This window comes from Topomyia yanbarensis, chromosome 2 (assembly GCF_030247195.1).
Source record: "Topomyia yanbarensis strain Yona2022 chromosome 2, ASM3024719v1, whole genome shotgun sequence".
NCBI lineage: Eukaryota > Metazoa > Arthropoda > Insecta > Diptera > Culicidae > Topomyia > Topomyia yanbarensis.
The window spans coordinates 310,086,756-310,108,537 of NC_080671.1; the positions used below are offsets into that span (position 1 = coordinate 310,086,756).

Below are 21,782 nucleotides of genomic sequence, written 5' to 3' on the forward strand. Positions count from 1 at the left end.
TGGTTGTTCTAGAAACGCCTTTGTTTGGCGACACGTTTGTAGATTTCTCCAATAAATGCGGTGCTCGGACGAAGCCCAGGACCGTATTTTTTCCCTTATCCAACTTGTCGAAATTGGCAGCGCTGGCTCAGGACCAACGAAGTCAATCGCTGAACCTGCCCTGGCCAATTCGTCAGCCCATTCATTTCCAGTAATACCGCAATGTCCGGGCACCCAGACAAGGTAGATAGTGTTGACAATGCTTAGTTCCAACTGCATCATAAATTCTGCTGCTCTAAGGTTGCTAGGTTTGCTGTAACTAGCACTTGTATTTGCTACTCGCGCTTGAAGTTAAGTAATGTAGCGCCTCCAATTTGGGTTTAAACGGATGGACAATTTTTAAAAGAGAATTTGATTGATTAGTTTAACTCATTTATCCAATTTCATCAATTCTGTAATCTAAAAATAATTTTTGTATTATACTGTACGTCACCACGTTTAGTATAATACAAAAATTCTTTTGGCACCACTTGCACGTGGTATGATCAACCTGCACAAAACGTTACATAACGCAGGGCTGATTTTTGTAACAGTATGTGTTCTCATTCAGGCCTTTGTTATGCAAAATCGCGATATTATGTCAAATCGGCTAAGCGCGGTGTGTGCCGCGCTCCATGGGCTGTTTCTTTCAATCGGGAAACGCCGCGTGGAATTTTGGGTGAATGTGCTAATATATCTGGTTGCACGATAAGCATGGTCTGATGAGGCGAAGGGAGTTACGTATCCCACCACTTCGATCATTATATTGGAACGTTGAATCATACGATACCCAATGCACACAATATGATTTGCTGCGTACACAGCAAACCCCTCTTTAATAGGTTGCACTGCTTCTCCAACATATTCGAGGATATCAACGATATTAGTATCCATATCTATATCCGGATGTGCACTTTCCGCAGATGAAAAGTAGAACAGAATCTCAATTGCAAAAATAAAGATGAGGGTAGACGACCCCTTATTGATCTCATTAGTCAGGATATCACACTATTTCGTTAATAACTTGGCTCACGGTTTGCGGTTAAATACGTATCATCATCTTTGCCTAGTTCCTAAGAATGAGTACAATTAAAAATATTACCTGGAAAATGTATAATACTTGCATTTGAACGATACAAAAAGTTGAGTACAACGCACCCTTATTCATTCTACCATTTCAGTTAAAGCGATGAATAGAGATAGCAGACACTGCTCTAACTAATATGTTAAAATGGATGGGATGAATAGAGGTGCTGTGATGAATTGGGGCACAGTAACCCAATTATATTTACATTAAACGAAAGAGCTGTTTTATTCTTACCATTTTCATCCTGAATTTTCGTAAAACTAATCACATATAACTTTAAATAGTTAAAATAATTCGAGCCGCCAACTCGGACCAATGAAAGAAAAAATTATTATCATCTTGACTAGTGCCAATAATAACATCTTGGCGGCGCGCAGAGCGGGCTAAGTTTTGCGTTTGAGAGCCAATACCTCAAAGGTTAAAACCATATTGAAATTAACATCAAATTACAAACAGAGGTGGGTAAGAAAACCAACTGGTACGTACATTCACCGGTACGGTTCTCAAAATCTCAACACGTGTAAACGAGTGATGCCCATCGTATTCGGTTTTGGTTTCGTCCACACGGTAAACGAAATAAAAAACCTCAACCGAGTCTCAGTTTCTAAAACCGAGTCATTCAGCACCGTTTACATGTGTGAACGTGTTTCTACTTGTATTGATGTATTCTTAGCAGCGGTTTCGGTTCGGCGTTAGAAAACCGAAACTGCTTTTTTTCTATACACGATGCTGCGGTTGAAAGAAGAAGCAGTAAATTCGTGTGCAATGCAAGGCAACTGAATTGAGTTCAATTAGTTGTTGAGAGTCGATGGGGGAATATCGAAATGGCTGGTTCTGAGCAGTTGTTAACAGTTTAACAATAGATGTTTGTTTCAATGCTGAAAACCAAGATGACGTACACCAAACTAAAAACCGCTACCATGTCTTGGCGAATAATTGCATGAAACCGTGAAATGTAGATATATTTGATTCGGCAAAGTTGTCTAGAGCATATAAATTGATGTCAATGTCAAAATGTTTAAATTGAAATTAAGGAAAACAATGAAATCAGCAAAGTCATTGAAATAACAAAAACAATAAAATCCATTAAATTGATGAAATCAATAGCTTCACATTCATTCAAAGAGGCCTGTTGTGTTTATATCGTCAATAGTCGTATCAATGAGATTTAATCCACGTCTGGTTGCGCTGGTTAGGCGATTCTCGGATAATCTCGAGCACACACTCGCATTATGTATACATATATCCTTATTATTACTGCTACGGCGTATCGTATTGATACATATATCCTTGCACAGAGGCAATTGCAAGTATGTGTGTGTTATCCAAATATGATGAGCAACTCAGACGCAAGTGGGGGAAACTCACTGTTAAACGATTAGGTCCTTATTTACTGAGTGCTGGTAAAACATACGGTGGTTTGAACAAGCATATTATGAAAAGAGTTGAGGGATAAATGTTAAAGTGACCGAATTATTAACAGAAGAGAAAGTAAACAAAGAGAGTAACTCATTGCAGATATGTCTTTTTAAAAAAAAAAAAAGCTCAAGATTTCTGTTATTGTTGCAGTAACTGCACATCGTTTTGACACATTATGGACGTCCTCTAGAAGGTTTGATCGCGAACATTCGAGTTTAGAGAAAACTACCACTCAATTATTCAATTACTAGAAAACTTAATTCATTGAGAACAGCAATCAAATAACGAATAGCAAGAACACTTTTATTTAATAGGCCGCCGTTGGAAACTTAGTTTCTTAGGGTCGATTAAACGTACTGGTGAACCTGGCTTAAAAGTTAAGCGAGGGTGAATCGACTCTTAAAGGAATAAATATTTCCGGCGATACCAGTCGATGTGTGTATATAAATACTACAGAACAATCAAATTTAAAAAAAAATGTTGCGCAAGCATTCGTCATTACAACAAACATGTAAAACGACCTTCAATCATTAATGTGGATATTGGGCCATACTGTAACCATGCTAGTTGTTAAATCATCATGAATAGGCCATCATTTTTAATATAATTCCGCTTTTTCGAATTTCTAATTTACGACGCAATTCAAGTTTCGTTTCCTTGGAAGCATATGCCTATTTAAATATGCATGCTTTAAAATGCCAAATAGTCGTAAAAATAACACCATATTGGAATGCAAATTGGCGACGAATAACAATTTTTAATCTCTAGACAGCTTTTTGATATCAAAAAACCCTCAATCAGATTTCAAATGACGGCAAGCGATTTGCGATTTTTGACATATTTCTTATATTAGAAATGCCCATGTCGCGTAATTCTAGATGACAGAATATTTCGAATATACCGTCATCTTAAATTTTGATCTGCTATCTTAGATATAAAAATGGCGGAGATTATTAAATTTCTTTTTACTTTTGATTTTTTGGGATTCAGGAATCAGGAATCAGAATATATTGGCTCAAATGGCACGTTCCCCGTACATAGTCGGGGATTTGTGCCTTGCCGTGTGTTTCATCATTTCCTGAGCGGAAGGAAAGGACAAGGAGGTGTAGCGAAGTAGAATTGGAAGGGTGGGAAAAATAACAGCACAAAACAAAAATAAACAACAGGTAAGTTAAACTCACAAGTAGTTCAACTTGCCTGCGAATAAGCCTAAAGCTCTTTACCACATTGGACAAGAAACTTTAGTATGTCTCTGAGTTTCAGTCGACCAAACATGGTTTCGTCTATATAAGGACGGCTGAAGACCCGAAATCGCAATTGCGCTACCGCTGGACAGTTGCATATCAGATGATATGAGGTTCCGTAGTCGGATTCACAAAGATCACATGAAAAAGACTCAGCGCGCTGAATAGTTGCCATGTGATAATTGAGTTTGCAGTGGCCGGTTAAAGCCCTGGTCAGCATGCCGCAGTGGAGCTTTGAAAAATGTAAGAGATTTTTCGAAACCACTGGGCATGGTTGTTCTAGAAACGCCTTTGTTTGGCGACACGTTTGTAGATTTCTCCAATAAATGCGGTGCTCGGACGAAGCCCAGGACCGTATTTTTTCCCTTATCCAACTTGTCGAAATTGGCAGCGCTGGCTCAGGACCAACGAAGTCAATCGCTGAACCTGCCCTGGCCAATTCGTCAGCCCATTCATTTCCAGTAATACCGCAATGTCCGGGCACCCAGACAAGGTAGATAGTGTTGACAATGCTTAGTTCTTCGATTTGGGTTCGGCACGCGATCACTAGCTTGGACCGGGATTTGTCCGAGCTAAGAGCCTTGATTGCAGCCTGACTATCGGAGCAGAAGTTTATAACTCTGCCGGACAAACTCAGTTGAAGGGCCGATTGCACCCCGCACATAATCGCAAAGATTTCTGCTTGGAATACAGTACAGTATCTACCTAGTGAGTGAGATTGTTCCAATCTCATTTCACGACAGAAGACACCAGCACCAGCACGTCCCTCCATCAGAGAACCGTCAGTGTAGCAAACCACTTGCGTTTGTTGTTGTCTTTCCATAAAGCCAGACAACCACTCCTCTCGAGAGGGAATCTTCACATGGAATGTCCTGTAAGGAAAACTACAAGTGAGTGTAATATCGCTGGGAGCAAGAATATCTTCACCCCATGTAACCATTTGTGACCACAATCGTGTATGACTGGTAGCAAGATCAACATGATTACTGTTCCAAAGCCCAGTAACCTGCAGTCTGTATGCACTTGATAGTGCTTCTTGTTTTAAGTGTATGTGTAATGGTTTGATGTTTAGAAGTGCCTCAAGAGCAGCAGTCGGAGTCGTGGTGAAAGCACCAGTCAACGCCATGAGCGCCATTCTTTGCAGATGGTTTAGCTTTGACTGGACTGTCACCACCTCTCCCCTCTGCCACCACACAAGGCATCCGTATGACAGTATTGGACGTACAATTGTCGTGTAAATCCAATAGATGTATTTAGGTTTGAGACCCCAGGTCTTTCCAAAAGTTCGTCTGCACTGCCCGAAGGCCATGCACGCTTTCTTGACTCTGAACTCAATGTGAGCAGACCAATTCAGTTTGGAATCCAATATGACTCCAACGTATTTGACTTGATCTGCACACAGCAGCTCAGAATCAAAGAACTGCAAGGGACGAACCCCGGTTGTTATTCGCTTCTTCGTGAAAAGAACCATTGAAGTTTTGCTTGGGTTAACTGATAGTTTAACTTGTCGACACCACTGTTCGACAGCTCTTAATGCCTGTTGCATTAAGTCAAAGATTGTTCCGATGCAAAATCCAGTAATTAGTATTTGGTAATCGTCAGCAAACCCGTAGGTTGGAAATCCAAGCTCATTGAGTTTCTTCAACAAGCCGTCAGCTACTAAGTTCCATAACAAAGGTGACAGAACGCCGCCCTGAGGACAACCGCAAATACTCAACTTCCGTATCTCAGCCTGTCGCAGTGACGAGCAAAGTATGCGGTTACTAAGCATTGCGTTTATCCAACCTGAGATACATGCAGGTATCCCATGACCGTGCGTAGCTTCCAGAATAGACTGGAAGGACACATTGTCAAAAGCACCCTCAATATCTAGAAATACACCCAAGCTAGATTGTTTGAGCGAGAAGGCCTTCTCAATGTTGTAAACAACATCGTGAAGCAAAGTGATCGTGGATTTCCCACACTGATATGCATGTTGCATTTTGTGCAGTGGATATTCAACTAAACTAACGTTCCTGATGTGATGATCGATTATCCGTTCCAAAGCTTTCAGAAGAAAAGAACTTAAGCTGATAGGCCTAAAACTCTTGGCTTCTTCATAGCTTGAGCGCCCCCCTTTGGGAATAAATCTAACAGTTATTTCTCGCCATGCTTTCGGGATATATCCGGTAGCAAGACTGGAAAGCAAAATCTTTTTCAAGACATGTTTAAGAATATCAAATCCCTTTTGCAGTAACACGGGAAGTATTCCATCTTTTCCGGGTGATTTGTATGGAGCAAAGCTGTCAACCGCCCACTTGACCGATTCAGTGGAAACCAATGTGCGTGCTAACGCCCACGAGTCCGAATCACCAGAATGAGATCGGTGAACATTGTTCAACTCCGGATCGATACAACCTGGAAAGTGTGTGTCGAAAAGACAATTAAGAACATCTTTTTCGTCCGTCACATAAACACCATCTCTGGTTTTCAAGGAGTTCATCTGAAAATCATTCGATTTGGAGAGAATTTTATTTAATCTGCTAGCCTCGTTCAGACTAGAGACATTAGTGCATAGGCTTTGCCAGCCAGCCCGTTCTGCAGATCTAAGACATTTCTTATATGCACTACGAGCTGACCTGAAAGCCCTGGAGTCATCACGCTGACGCCGGTTCCATGCTCTTCTCATAACTTTCTTCATTCTTTCAAGCTCAGCCCTCTACCAAGGGGTTCCCCTAGTCGATTTAACAGTACGAAGTGGACAAGCTTCTTCGTAGGATGCTAATATGAATGAGTTTGTCGTATCCACGACGTCATCTAAGTCGTCTAGTTGACTAATTGTTGGAAAATATCCATGAAATTTAGTCGCCAAGTTTTCCAAAAAGAGGTCCCAGTTTGTAGACTTAGGATTACGATATGTCACCACATTGAAGGTGACATCAAAATGATCGAAAAATATATATTTATGATCGGATAGAGACGGTTCAGTTTCATTTGGAACCTGCCAATTTCCCAGTTCATGCAAAATTCTATCAGAGCAAAGTGTTATGTCCAACACCTCCTCCCTCCCAGACCTCGCAAAAGTTGCTCGGTTTCCCACATTCAGAATATGGAGATTTGTACTACTTATGTACTCCATCAGTTCAGAGCCTCTCAGATTGATGTCTGAGCTGCCCCAAATGATGTGATGAGCATTCGCATCACTGCCGATAATGAGCGGAAGCCCATTTCTGCTACAATATGATACAACGCTTTTGAAATCATCAGAAGGAGATGATTTGTTATGCGGTAGGTATGCTGAACAATATATGTATTTTTTGTCTACGTTTCCGACAGTCAGTGAAACTGTGACAACACAGATATCGCGAGTTGTGAGCTCCGATATGAGACACGCGTCAATAGCCTTATTTGCAAGAATGCAAGCACGAGGCATTTCACGTGGGTTAGTCATGCCTGTCTTGTTGTAAGCAATGAAGGCAGTGTTAAGTAACTTTCCAAAATAGAAGTTTCCTTTATGGAAATACGGTTCTTGAACCAGTGCTATGGAAGCTTTACCTTCCTGCATGAGTCGAGATAAATTCATAGTTGCTGTACGTTTATGTTGGAGATTGACTTGTGCTATTCTAACCATTGTTGATTACATTTCATCTCCAACACAAATTGCACAACAACTAGAGGACACCAAGCGAGTTGGGATGTTAACGCATTTAGCGAGCCATATCAGGTTTAAATGGGACATGATCATTTGATTCCCACGATTTGCGAAGAAAATAATGGTCCACTGTGTCAGAGATTCGCATAACACAGCAAGGGCAAAACCCAAAACGCTCCGTGCGCGACTGGCATATTTTAGACCCTCCAGTCATTAAGTCCTCGGCACGGAACTACACCTTGACTTAGGGTCTCCTACTTTCAGTCGCCTCCTACGACATGGGAGCAGGACTCCAGTGGCTCAATTCTAGGCCGGATACCACACGGCCTCTGGGCAGGTTCATCTGTACACATCGAAATTTGATAATCGAAACTCAACAAAACTTCACCGAACTACCATCAGCCGAGAGTCTCAGCAAACCCCAGCCAACAAAAATTCGGCAAAATTAAGTGGATCATCGGTGAAAAAAAAAAAATCGGTGTGTAGAGTGAACGTTCCACTGCGTAATGCAGCACACTGGGGAGTTCGCCCGACTCTTCCCAGGCTCCGTTCGCCATTGAGAATGTTTTAAACCCCCTCAACAATTTTACCCATAGCACGGGTCGCATGACACTATGGAATTGGGGTTCCCCGTTTGGTGGATTTTTACCACTGAAACAGGTAGTCCGTAGTGTAATTCTTAGTCGGTTGAAACAACCACTACCGACACTACACGGCTTATCTAGGCTGTTCGGTGAAAGAAGCTGACATTGAAGAACAGCTTCCATATTTAGATGGGCGAACAGCCGCAGAAGGAAGGAAGGAAGGAAGGAAGGATAACGGGAGGAGAGGGATTTGGGCTAAGCGCTTATTTAAAGGCGGCGCTGGCTCGCCTTGTCAGGGCTGCTTTAGGGCATGTGGTATTTAGGCCTAGAACGTATAGGGCCCACTACCTCGTCCTACCACACCCGCAGTCAGCCCCCGCTGCTGGTTCGGGTCGCGAATCGCAACTAGTTGCTATCGCGATTAAGCATTATCCACCACCTATGACCCGCCCGGTTGCTTGCAGCTCAGCTTCCCACGTAGCGTTCCTCCACCACCACGGGGCCCGTAAAAATAACACCATATTGGGATGCAAATTGGCGACGAATAACAATTTTTAATCTCTAGACAGCTTTTTGATATCAAAAAACCCTCAATCAGATTTCAAATGACGGCAAGCATCAATTTGCGATTTTTGACATATTTCTTATATTAGAAATGCCCATGTCGCGTAATTCTAGATGACAGAATATTTCGAATATACCGTCATCTTAAATTTTGATCTGCTATCTTAGATATAAAAATGGCGGAGATTATTAAATTTCTTTTTACTTTTGATTTTTTGGGATTCACATACCAAACATACACATTGCAAACTTCCTGGAGATAAATCATTATGAAAATGTCGCAATATTGAGTTAAGGAACGCTACGAACATAATTTATTTGAGCAGAAAGATGTCTGAAGACAGTTTTTCAATTACCGAAAAAAAACCTTATATTATACCCAAAAGAATTTTTTTTAAATTCTTAATAAAAATACTAGCAGCACTAGCATAGCCGATAAACATCAACCAGAATACACAACCGAAGTTTGGTTTTGTTATTTTCGTGTTTCGCTCCCATACTCGTGCACCGGTAAACGAAAATCAAAACCAAACCGCGGTGTTGTGTAAACGAAACTCGGTTTAGTTTTCGTGTCTCGTTGAAACACAACCAGCGGTAAGACCGCACACAATGTAAAGTAAATACAAACACGTGTGGAGATTTGGTTTACCGTACCGGTACTCAACCGGTATTTTCCCACCCCTGAATTACAAATCAGATTTGCAGGATTAGCTACGTTTTTCACAAAGTTAGCCTCAAATCCGTTATCTTAAAGGCCTGAATCGTTAGACTAACAAGCTACGGAGACCAGAAAATTCTTCATAACTCTAATTCGATGTTAAAACTAGAACTGACGGATTGATATCGACGGTAAAGAATACATAAATGTATCCGATAACAAAATGGGACGATTAAGATTATGTGCAAGACGTGACCTTGTATTGCTTATTTCAATGTAACCCTTTTCGGTTAAAATTGTTCAAGGAAATGTGATTTATTGCATTACAGTTAAAATATTTTTTTCTTCTAGACATTCGTGTTAAATATGTTTTACTTTAAATGTTTATAAATTAACAACATATATTAGAAATAACAATTCTTCTAAAATCACACTTAATATATTACACCAATCTCTGCGTTTAAGTTCTGCCGTATATTTGTTACAACTTATCAGACGCATAAGGTTCTCTAGTACACTTCTCTAGTCGGCTACAGGAAGCTTATCATCCTAAAATACATACCTGCAGGCGTTGTAAATTAAACATTTCTGACTAATGAGGTTAGCGTGTCTAATTTGCCACTTTTAATCATAGTTATAAAATCCGTACTTTAACAGGTGTTATTGATTACTAAACAAGCTTTGTATTGGAGGATTGTTATAAGAAGTTCGCGATTTCTTTTAAAACTAAGCAATACTATAGATAATTGACGAGACTAACTCTAATGCGTCAGCATATTTTAAAGATACCTTTGGGTTGAATTACACATTCAACACGGCATGTTTTTTGTACGCAATTGGTTGCATGATGCCGATGACAGCCAAACTTCCATCACGAAGCGGTGCCAGCAGATGGGTGTTGCCTCCAGTGGCAACAATTGTTTGCGTTGGAATATGCAACGGAATGTCGAATATGGGTTTCAAACTGAAATAAAATCAATATTAGGTTAAGTTCCTATAACTGCAACAGAATGATGTAATTACCCATACAAACGACTCATAGTTAGATCTCCAGCGTCGTCGGACACAACAAGAAAGTCGGTTGCCGTTGTTAACCCCGTCACACGACCGGATACGTACTTCGAGCCTAAACTAACACCATTAATACTGAACACATGAACTGAATGGGACGTGTCATCTAGAGCTGAAAATGCTATGTGCCCTAAGGAAAAAATATATTGGAAGTCAGAAAAAATGTGTACATATTTCAGCATTGATGTTCGAAATTTGCTCACCTTGGTAGGACAGTGTGATGAAGGAGATTTCAATATTCGTACCCGTACATCCTATCGGATTTATTGTCCTTACAAATTGACCTTCTTTTATTGTGTACACATTTACAGTTCCGTCCTGCAAAATTAGAACATAGGTTGTTTTTTTTTTTAATATTATACTACTTTACTGCCCATAAAGGCATAAGAGTCCCATCAGAAAAATCACGTGCCGTAGAAAACAACGGGTGAAAGTATGAAACATCTTTATCTTGGTTCTGCCCGGTCATTCAATAATATCAATTTGTATATGGTGCTTTCATGGAACACGACTATGAGCTTTACCTGACATACCTAATTTACTAAATTACGTTTAATTTGGGTGGCTATCTGCATTTTCACTCCTTGCATCCAATTTCCGATCATGTCGATTGGCTCTATAGCCAACATTTCCATCTTTGCCTGCGTCTCTCCCGGTACCACTATTACGATGTCATCCGCGAACCCGACGATCTCCACAGCCCTATGCAGCTAAAGAATCAGCTCGCTGTTATACATCCCGTTCCAGAGCGTGGGATCCAGGATAGAGCTTTGCGGGACCCCTGCCGAAATTCAAACCACTTTCTGTCCTCTGATTGGAAAATACATATAAAATTCCCGTTGATTTTGGCAATCACGAATCCTTCGCATGAGTTCGAGACCATTTTCTGTAAACGTTATAACGTGTATTGCGGCCATTCCTGCTCTATCCGCCGTCCAGTTACTGTTAGCGATAGGGATTCGATACAGCTCTGCAATAATTGCAACGTCACACTTGGTTTCTGTTGTCGACTGCCACAACAGTCACTGCAAAGTGTCGCAATGAGGTTTACTTGGGTCACCTTCATTAAATATGGCTATGATAACGCCTTCCAGCACGCTGGCCAAATGATGACCTCCATAATGTGGTCCTGCTCGCCCCCCTTTGTGCAGAGAATGCACTTCGGTTACTTTGTCCAGTCTCTTGCAATGTGTTCCTTCTCTTCGCATTTTCTGCACAAATCAGATCTGTCCGGGCCTGTGCAGTTTCACATCTGGCGACCGAAGCTCATGCATTTAAAACATCTTTCCATTTCTTTGGTAACTTTAAAGAAAGCCTTTAATGAACACACTACCACCGATCCTTTATTCGGCTTGTTTCCAATAGTTTGCTAGGGTACTTATCAGCTCAGCTTCTGTTGCGAACCCGTCCAGGTTCCTATACTCAATCACTGTCTCGTGACAGAGCCGTTGCGATTCCTTACTCGCGTAGCGACTTTTCAATGAGCGTCTTGAAGGCTAAACTCTGAACAGTAGTGTCTTTCTTCAGTTCGAAGAGTATCTCGCCTTTTTGAGTGCGGCGGATTGTCAGCAGATTCTCCCTAGCTGCTTCACCTTAGGATCGATTCGCACTTTGCGAAGAATCTCAGCGTACGTTATTCCTTATTCGTTCCCTTAACCTTTACAGTACCAAGCTAACATTTTTCTGAAAATTTTGTTTAAATTTTGCTCTCATTCCGTCAATTTTTGACCGAATTGGATGGAACTGGCTTTAAAAGATCTGGAATTTAGTCCAGTTTCTATATACCGAGTAGTGTTCAAATCCGTGGACCGGTTCCGGAATTAATCCGAATTCCCTTGGGGTATATCCGGCATCCCAGTGGGGTGACGGACGAGTTTTGAAGAAATATCCCATAAATTTAAGTAATTGTATTTTGAAATGTGCTACATATGACTATTTCCCATTGATCCTTCACAATAGACATGAATTGGACCAATCTTGGCCACCGGAGAACTGTTCCGGGAGAACCTAAGAAAATGTATATATTTTTCTATCATTCCAGCGATTTGGGTTCATAGCTTTATACGAAATGCGAAGTTCTTCCAATCATACGGTTCTACAGCTCCCTCAAGGCCATTCCGGCACCGGTTCCGTACGGATGGACATTTGACGCCATTTTGAAAACCAAGATGGCGGCTTCCGGTTACCACAAAATAGTGAAAACCACCATCAATATGGGTGTTATTTGAAAGAGAACGGTCAACAAAAGCCGGAAATTGATAATTGACGCCATTTTGAAAAGAAATGGGGATTTCCGGCTACCACAAAACAGTGAAAAGCATCATCAATATGGGTGTCATTCGAAAGGGAGTGGTCAATAGAAGACAGAAATTGATTTTTGACGCCATTTTCAAAACCAAGATGGCGGTTTCCGGTTATCACAGTGCAGTGCAAACCGCCACCAATAATGGCGTCATTGTAAAGCGCTAGCGATCAGCAAAAGCCGGAAATTGGTTTTTGACGCCAATTCGAAAACCAAAATGGCGGGTTCATGTTCCAAAGAAACAGTGAAAACCGTCATCAATATGGGTGTCATTTGAAAGGGGTGTGTCAGCAGGAGACGGAAATTGATGATTGACGCCATTTTGAAAACCAAGATGGCGGCTGCCGGTTTCCAAAAAGCAGTGAAAACTACCATCAATATAGGTGTTATTTGAAAGGGATTGGTGAGAAAAAAGGACGAAATTGATTGTTTATGCAGTTTTGAAAACCAAGTTTGCGGTTTCCTGTTACTGCAAAACAGCGAAAACTATCATCAGTATAGGTATCAGAAAGAGGTAGTCATAAAGTGATTTTTGACGCCATTTTCGAAAACCAATATGGTGGCTTCCGGTTACTACAAACAACAGTGAAAACCATAAGTATGGGTGTCATTTGAAAGGGGTGGCCAGTAGATGTAGTGGTGGCGGTGGTACTACCACCTTTGTAACAGGAACACTCTCCATAGCACTGAGCAATCTTTACACGACAAGCATGACGTGTTCAAGCATCTCTGACCATACTCAGCATGCTACTGTACGAAGGGCCAAAAAGGAATTGCGTGGTTGGAAAGTGACTTCGCTTACATGTACTACGGAAGCTTTTGCTTCCAATAACAAGACCATATAAGCCAATTACAATGCAAGCCATTGTTATAAAAAGTAGCCTCAATAGGTGGGGAGAAAATCCTGCGCAATGTTCACGAAATGTTAGCAATAAGAATCTGGCTACTCCACTCTTCCTGCCCAAATCGTTTCAATCAGGTGGCTTGATGGTCCCTCTCAATTCCCATGTATTCTAAGTAAGGGTCATTCCACGCGCAGTGATCAAGGCACGTGTAATCGACCTTCACGGATTTGAATCAAATTTGGAGGAATTGCTCATCTAGGGCCAATATATAAAAACCCAAATTTTTGTGTCTATTCAATCACCCCTCGGGCAATGAGAGGACCCCCCCCCCTTTTGGCAAATTGTCAAAACCCTTGATTTCCTTTTGAACATATTTCCGGTTCTATTTACTCTAGAACCAAACCGTAAGATGGGTTTTGAAGAAAATTGTTCAAGGAGTTTAGAAAATATATTAGTTATTGGCGACAGTGCTGCCAACTATCCGATTTTTTAGCCAAATAGCAAATCAGCGATATTTTGAAGCAAAAAAACGCTTTTTCCCATATAAAATCGCAGGCGCACAACAATAAAAAAAAACTAACTTGAGTATTCTAAGTTCACACATAATTTATCGTGAAGTAGACGAGAAATTATGAAAAATTACGTTTTTGGTTGCTTTTTAGCAGATCAGGGTCAATTTTTATGACTGTTTGAAGATTTTCTCAATTTTGGCCAATAAAAATGGATTTTTATATGAGAAAAAATTCGAGTTCTTCCCTTCAAAACAGTGCATCTCAGGATGCGCTCAAATTATATTGAGATCATACGTGTTTTTTATGTAAAAATATCTACAGAACACGATGGCATTAGAATCTTCAAAATTAAAATATTTGTAATAAGAAAAAAAAAAACTTTTAATATTTAACTGAAAAAATCGCATAGTCGGCATCACTGCCGCGAAAAGTTAAGCTCCTTGAGCAATTTTCTTCAAAAACCATTTTTCGAATGGATTCTATAGTAAATAGAAGCGGTGATATTTGTAGAAGACACCTAATTTCTATCTCTCTCCGTTGAAAAGTTAGTGTTGGCGCCATCTATGCGGTCACAGGTGGCACTAAAATTTTCTAACCAAGACATAACTCGTATTATGTATTGCAATTCTTCCGAACATACTATTCAGCTAAATCTAACCATTATTCTACAAAAATGTTTAGTTTGTTAGAACCTAGTACCGGTACACTACCACGCACTGCTAGGCCCCATGCAAAACTGACTCAGACACCACTTCGCTAAAAGTTTGATAACTTCTTTTAACAAAGCCGAATTGACTAGCAGTCTTCGACAAAGTTGTACACAATTAAATTATATTTCTTATTTTCACTTACAGTGATAATTCGATGCATACTGTGCCACCTAGCGGTGAAAATGCGAGATAGTGGGTTTTCTTCATATAAATTGTCGAAAAATCCCATACAAAGTTCAGGCACGTTGGTCCGGTAGCTAGACTTGTCTGATTTGCTTCAAATTTAGAGCAAGTACTCCTGGTGGGACTAGGAATCGACTCAGGGGTAGGCCGATAGGGGTCACGTCCTTACAATCGTCGAACGGTTTTGTGTAATCAGATAGGTGTACTAATTTTTGTTTTAAGTTTGTAAACAAGAAACAGGGGTTGGATAGGCAACCGCTCTCCTCTTGCTGCAATAAGTGTGCTGGATATGCTACACATAGCTATGCGGCGGTACGGTTTTTTGGTGTTGGTGTTTGTTTTTTCGTGTCGTGGAGAAGGCGGCCATCGAGGTTTTTAGATAGTGACGGACCACGGCATCGAACAGACGCCCCTGGGAAGTACACTGCGGTGACTTCTGGGATCTCTCGCGGGGAGCGAGTAGATCCGGCGATAATTCACCATCGTCGCTAGGGAGGTTCCAACAAAGGAGCCAAGCTCACCTCCCTAGCTAAAAGTCAAGGACCGCTGCCGGCGCAGCCAACGACACCAGCAGGAGAACGCGGCCGTTGTGTTCCCGGCCGGTCGGAAGAAACCGCCCGCCTTCCCGCCATCGTCAGAAGCAGCTGATCAACTTCATCGACAGAGTGCAACAAAGAGGAGATTTGGTGGAATAAAAGTCGGTAAATCTATTAGTTTATTTACCTTTTTTTGTTGTGAAACGAAAATCCGTAATTCTGTAGAAACACCTAGGCCGCCCTGAAAAGAAGGGTACGCCGGGCAAACAAGAACCCGAGTAGTGGAAAACCCTTACTTACAAAGTAAAGAAAAAAGTAGGCAACCGCGGCATCCCAGTCGCCGTCGTTCCCTCAGCACATTATTCGGCAGCGGCTCACGAGTCAAAATTTCTTGATATCATCCACTGCTTTAATTGAGACCAGCAATCACTCCATAAACGATGAAGTCATCGAAGAAGCCCCACACACCTGCACGTATACCACACTATGTAGCCGACACCGACTCCAACCACGAACGCGTGAATCAACAAATACATCTCCAATGCAACGCACTATCACGATCCGCAGTATTGAACGAGGAAAAATACACATGTCCAAATCGAAAATTATTATTATATTGCCGATTGATAGCCCATGTGAACATCGGCAAGAATGAACTAATCTTGTTGAGATCTGCATTCAACATATTGACAACAATATGATTTAATTCGGTTATTCTCGCATAGTAATGACTACGAAATGGGAGCAAGTTTTAAAAGTTTCGCTGAACAATATTGAAAATTAGTCTAAATCTGTACCTTTTGAGTCACGAAGAAACTTAGTTGTCTGTCACAACAGCACATACTTATTGTTGGTGTGAAATAGTTGTTGAAATAAAAATTGCTACTTGGGTGACCGTTCATTTTTAAATAAAACCCATACCGATGATTATTTTGACTATTTTGTGGTACCACCATCTTGCTTTCCAAAATGGCGTCAATCAATATCCGTATCTGCCGAGCATCCACTCGCAAATGACTTCCATCTTGATGACAGTCTTCACTGTTTTGTGGAAACCGGAAGCCGCCATCTTGGTATTCAAAATGGCGTCAATCATCAATTCCCGTCTTCTACTGATCACCCCGTTTCAAATGCCACCCACACTGAGAATGGTTTTCATTGTTTCCTTGGAACAGGAAGCCACCATCTTGGTTTTCAAAATGGCGTAAACAACCAGTTTTCGTCTTTTGCTGACCACCCGTTTTACAATGACACCATTATTGACGGTGGTTTTCACTGCCTTGTGGAAACCGGAAGCCGCTATCTTTGCTTAGAAAATGGCGAAAAAATCAATTTCTGTCTTCCATTGACCCCCCCCCCCTTTTGAATGACACTCATATTGACAATACTTTTGACTGTTGTGGTAACCGGAAACCGCCATCTTGGTTTTGAAAATGGCGTCAATTATAAATTCCCTCCTTCAAATAACACCCACATTGATGGTTGTTTTCAGTGTTTTGTGGTAACCGGAAGCTACCATCTTGGTTTTCAAGTGACCATCTCTTTTCTAATGACACCCATATTGATGACGGTTTTCACTGTTTCTTTGGAACATGAACCCGCCATTTTGGTTTTCGAATTGGCGTCTAAGACCAATTTCCGGCTTTTGCTGATCGCTAGCGCTTTACAATGACGCCATTATTGGTGGCGGTTTGCACTGCAGTGTGATAACCGGAAACCGCCATCTTGGTTTTAGAAATGGCGTCAAAAATCAATTTCCGGCTTTTGTTGACCGTTCTCTTTCAAATAACACCCATATTGATGGTGGTTTTCACTGTTTTATGGTAACCGGAAGCCGCCATCTTGGTTTTCAAAATGCGTCAAATGTCCATCCGTACGGAACCGGTGTCGGAATGGCCTTGAGGGAGCTGTAGAACCGTATGATTGGAAGAACTTCGCATTTCGTATAAAGCTATGAACCCAAATCGCTGGAATGATAGAAAAATATATACATTTTCTTAGGTTCTCCCGGAACAGTTCTCCGGTGACCAAGATTGGTCCAATTCATGTCTATTGTGAAGGATCTATGGGAAATAGTCATATGTAGCACATTTCAAAATACAATTACTTAAATTTATGGGATGTTTCTTCAAAACTCGTCCGTCACCCCACTGGGATGCCGGATATACCCCAAGGGAATTCGGATTAATTCCGGAACCGGTCCACGGATTTGAACACTACTCAGTATATAGAAACTGGACTAAATTCCAGATCTTTTAAAGCCAGTTCCATCCAATTCGGTCAAAAATTGACGAAATGAGAGCAAAATTTAAACAAAATTTTCAGAAAAATTTTAGCTTGGTACTGTAAAGGTTAATCTTTTCCCGGCAAGATCAGGGCATTTTTTTTCCTTTCTTTCAGCAATTTCGGTTTCGACTTTTGTTTAATGACCGAGCGTCAACCGCTTGCTTCCTTCGCGATCGTCTTTTTCATCATTTTTCGACGTCTTCCGGCGGAATCCATGGAAGCGTCAACTATCGAGACTGGACATCTACGACACCTGCAGTGTCAGCAAATCTATTCTTTTCATTCTTTTAAAACGTGCTAATTAATAACTCACCACCTTTGTCTGAATCATACTTGAGTAGTTTGCCAATGTTCACTTTGAATTCGCCTGCAACATCATTCACCAAAAATGAAGTATATATCAAGCTACGCAGTATTGACAGTTCAAAACGAACGGAGTCGGACGGGCTTCTACCATCGATTATCAAGGAATGCTCTTCATCGCTGGCTGGCTCTACCGGCATCTATACTTTTCAATCGTTTTCTTGATGAAAATAGTTTTGCCACTAAGTGGAAAGAGGCTTTGATTAGCCCTATCCACTAAACCGGTAACGTGCATGATGTCTCAAATTACAGAGGAATTTCAATTCTAAGCTGCCTCCCAAAAATCTTCGAGACTTTGTTGTTAGATGTTATCTATCCCGCAGTAGAACACATCATCAGTTCGGACCAGCATGGTTTTATAAGAAAACTCTCGACAACTACTAACCTGACGCTAATTGATAAGTTGGAAAAACGGTAACAAATCTATGCGGAGTAAGTAGATTTTTAAAAAACTTTCGATCCTGTTTCTCATCAACCCGCTGTGGACAAACCAAGGCGCAATGGATTTCCGGGCTATCTGACTAATTAGATATCATCGTACCTTTCAAATCGCAGGGCTTCTGTGCGACTTGGAACTACACACTTAGCTCCATTCCACATTACATCGGGCGTTCCTCAAGGAAGCCATCTCGGACCTCCTGTTTTTGTGCTCTTCGTGAACGACCTCTGCGGTGATTTCTCGTCGCCTAAAGTCTTGTATGCAGATGATCTGAACATATATCGTGATATAACAACTATGGTTGACTGTTGTGCATTACGAAAGTGTCATGGATTAGTGTGACAGAAATTTAATGAGTGAGAACATTTGAAAATGCATTATAATTATATTTGCACGAGTAAACCTGCCGATTGTTTTCGAATGCTTGATGTGGCTTGGCGCCTTCTGACGAACTGAAGATTTTTCTTTTCTTCTCTGCTCTACCTTTCTATCCTCGTTACGCCTTTGCTGTTCCCTGTGTACCTCCTTCCAACCGACAACGGTACTCCAGCTTCCTCTCTGTTAAGTGGCTTCCCTTCGGCAGTGAGAGCGTGTGTATGTGTATGTCAAATGATGTCACTCAATTTTCTCAGATGCTAGTGAATCTTTTGTTGATCGGACTTCCGGTTCCGGAGTTACGGGTTGAAGTAGGGGAACCCACGGCAAGTCCGACACCTTAAGCGAAATCATTCTGCCAAAATTCCACAAAAACCCTAAAATTTTATATTCTGTGTATAATCCTTGTTTAGATTGATCTTAACAAAATATAATTTTTCAGTGTTTCAAAAAATGTATTCATTAAAAATTATTGGCTTACAAACGTCATTGAAGAACGAGGAGAACAGCAATGGTCCAAGATAACTACCCTGGGGCACACCGGATAAATTTATGAAGTCATGTGACTCGGCATTTCCTTGTTTGACAGAAAAGGTACGGTCTACAAGGTATAATTGAGGTCACTTAGTGAATTGACACCCAATTTTGCTTTCTTTGCCAGTAGGAGCGAGTGATCAACACGATCGAACGCTGTTTTGAGATTGGTATGAATAGTGTCCGCTTGTGCTCCGCATTCAATACTTTTAAAACAATGTGAAGTGAATTGTGCTAAATTCGTGGATGTGGATCTACCTGGGAAGAACCCGTGTTGTTATGTCGATATATATGTTTTGACTTCCCGGAATAATGCATTGCTTACTAGAATTTCAAACAACTTGGATCCCGTATAGAGAGAGGTTATGCCCCGATAATTTGCTATGTCCTGCTTATCACCTTTTTTAAGGACAGGAAACATAACACATTTTTCCAACACAGAGGAACGATAGATTCAAAATCAACTTTAGGGGAGCGGAAAGGGCGCACGCAAATCTTTTTAATATAATGGCAGGAATCCCATCTGGACCAGCCGATGTCGAAGATTTCAATTTTTCGATAGCAGCAACAATGTATTCTTCCGTAAAACGGATGTTACCTAGGTTCATCACACCCCTGGGAACATCTCGTAGTCCGTTTTCAACCTGTACTGGAGTAGGTGGAACTGTTTCAAATGCACTCGAAAAATGTTTTGCAAACAGGTTACGCGGGTCGTGCTAGAAGTTTCATTTTCCAAAGTCATACTAGAAGGAAGTCCACTCTTTTTACGCTTCTCATTTACAAGAGACCAAAATCGTTTAAGATTTCGCTCAAGGTCAGATTGCGTTTGTGACACATGCCGAGAGTAGAGGAAGCGGGTATAAGCTTTGTAATTGTTGCTAGCATATATGAATTCCCTTTGTTTTGGGATTTCGTCGGTTTGTGTACACTCAAGCAAAAAATACAGCGAATTTCATAGGAATATCGTATAATTTTTAGCCACAAGTAGCACGTATGTAAATCATAAGATTATCTTATGAAACGGCATTTATTTGGTCAAATCGGTTTGCTATGATTTCATGTTCCATAAGGCATTTTTGAATTATCATAAGACAATATTATACGTTTCTCTTATGTTTATGAGAATCATAAGATGGTCGTATGAAACTCGAACGACTGGCATATGCAATAACTTGTAAAATGTCGTATGTTTTTCATATTAATCTTATGAAAACATAGTTTTATTACTTCTCCAGTCATCATAAGATGAATCTTATGAATTTCGCTATGCATTTTGCCTTAGTGTAGTACCGAAGCGCGGATGCCCTCAGTCGTTTAAGTTCTCGGAGACGTCGATTGGACCAAAGTGGTTATGGTTTAGGACGATTTGCTGGGACATATATTTCAAACAGTTGGGTCAGGATCGATGAGAACTTTTCTACTGTGTCATTTACATCGGTTGCGCTATTGAGCAAAATCACCCAGTCAGTCGTTTGCAGTGAGTTGTCGAATCCAGTAAAATCGGTTTTTTGAAAATTTATACTTCAAATCGTCAAGAATCAAGCATAACCGAAAGACATAAAAAAAGACATCCATACAAGACCAGGCTGGTTGTAATCTCCAAATAACAAATGAGAAGCTTGGGGCTCTAGCGAATTAGCAATGTCAAGTGCGGAATGAATATGGTTCTGAATAACGTTTATGTTATCTGCGGAGTCCGTAGAGAGGTATACAACGCCCACGCATGTTTATTTGTTTGGTAAAATTTCATCTGAAATAGATTGTCTTAATGAAAACTTAAAACTAAAGGTTAAAACTAATCAAAAATTTAAACATTACGAACAACACGAACATTATCAAGTACTCGTTGACGAAACACATTAGTCGACACATTAAAATCGAAGAAATCAGCGAGTTCGTTGAATCGCGAGCAAACGAATCGAAGCGGATCGTGCTGTCCGTGCTGTGTATTTCGTGACTCCAGGAACAAGAAGTTACGACGACGAAGTTGTCTCTCAGGAGCGTACAAATTCAGCTGAGTAAGCAGAGCAGAGCTGTCAATATCGCCTGTGAGTAGCTTTGCAGCGAATAATCCCTGTGAGTTGATCCTTCGTACCTCCAGCGGCTCGATGTCTAACAGACGACAGCGTTCCTCGTATGGCGGCAAGTTAATTGGGTCACGCCACGGCAGAAACCGCAAAGCGTAGTTTACGAATTTTCGTTGTACGCATTCAATCCTGGCGATCCAGTTTGCATGGTAAGGGCTCCATATTACGGCATTGGATTCCAGCAATGATCGTACAAGCGAGCAGTACAATGATTTCAAACAAAACGGATCACGAAACTCCCTAGCAATTTTAAAGATGAAACCCAATTGTCGGTTGGCTTTTGACAGGATATCGTCATAGTGGAGTCTGAAAGTCATTTCACGATCTAAAGAAA

At 40.9% G+C, this 21,782-nt stretch overlaps 1 protein-coding gene across 2 annotated transcripts in view; it reads right to left on the reverse strand.

The window, feature by feature from the left end:
* Nucleotides 1–9,574: 9,574 nt before the first annotated feature.
* LOC131683542 (neurobeachin-like protein 1) overlaps nt 9,575–21,782 on the reverse strand; it is a 181,786-nt gene continuing 169,578 nt past the window's right edge. For both annotated transcript variants that reach the window (XM_058965598.1, XM_058965597.1), the window contains 3 exons: nt 10,480–10,594; nt 10,229–10,406; nt 9,575–10,169 (listed from right to left, as the gene is read on the reverse strand). In XM_058965598.1, the coding sequence (XP_058821581.1) occupies nt 10,007–10,169; nt 10,229–10,406; nt 10,480–10,594 (456 nt within the window). In that variant the 3' untranslated portion in view covers nt 9,575–10,006. The remainder of the gene's footprint in view (nt 10,170–10,228; nt 10,407–10,479; nt 10,595–21,782) is intronic.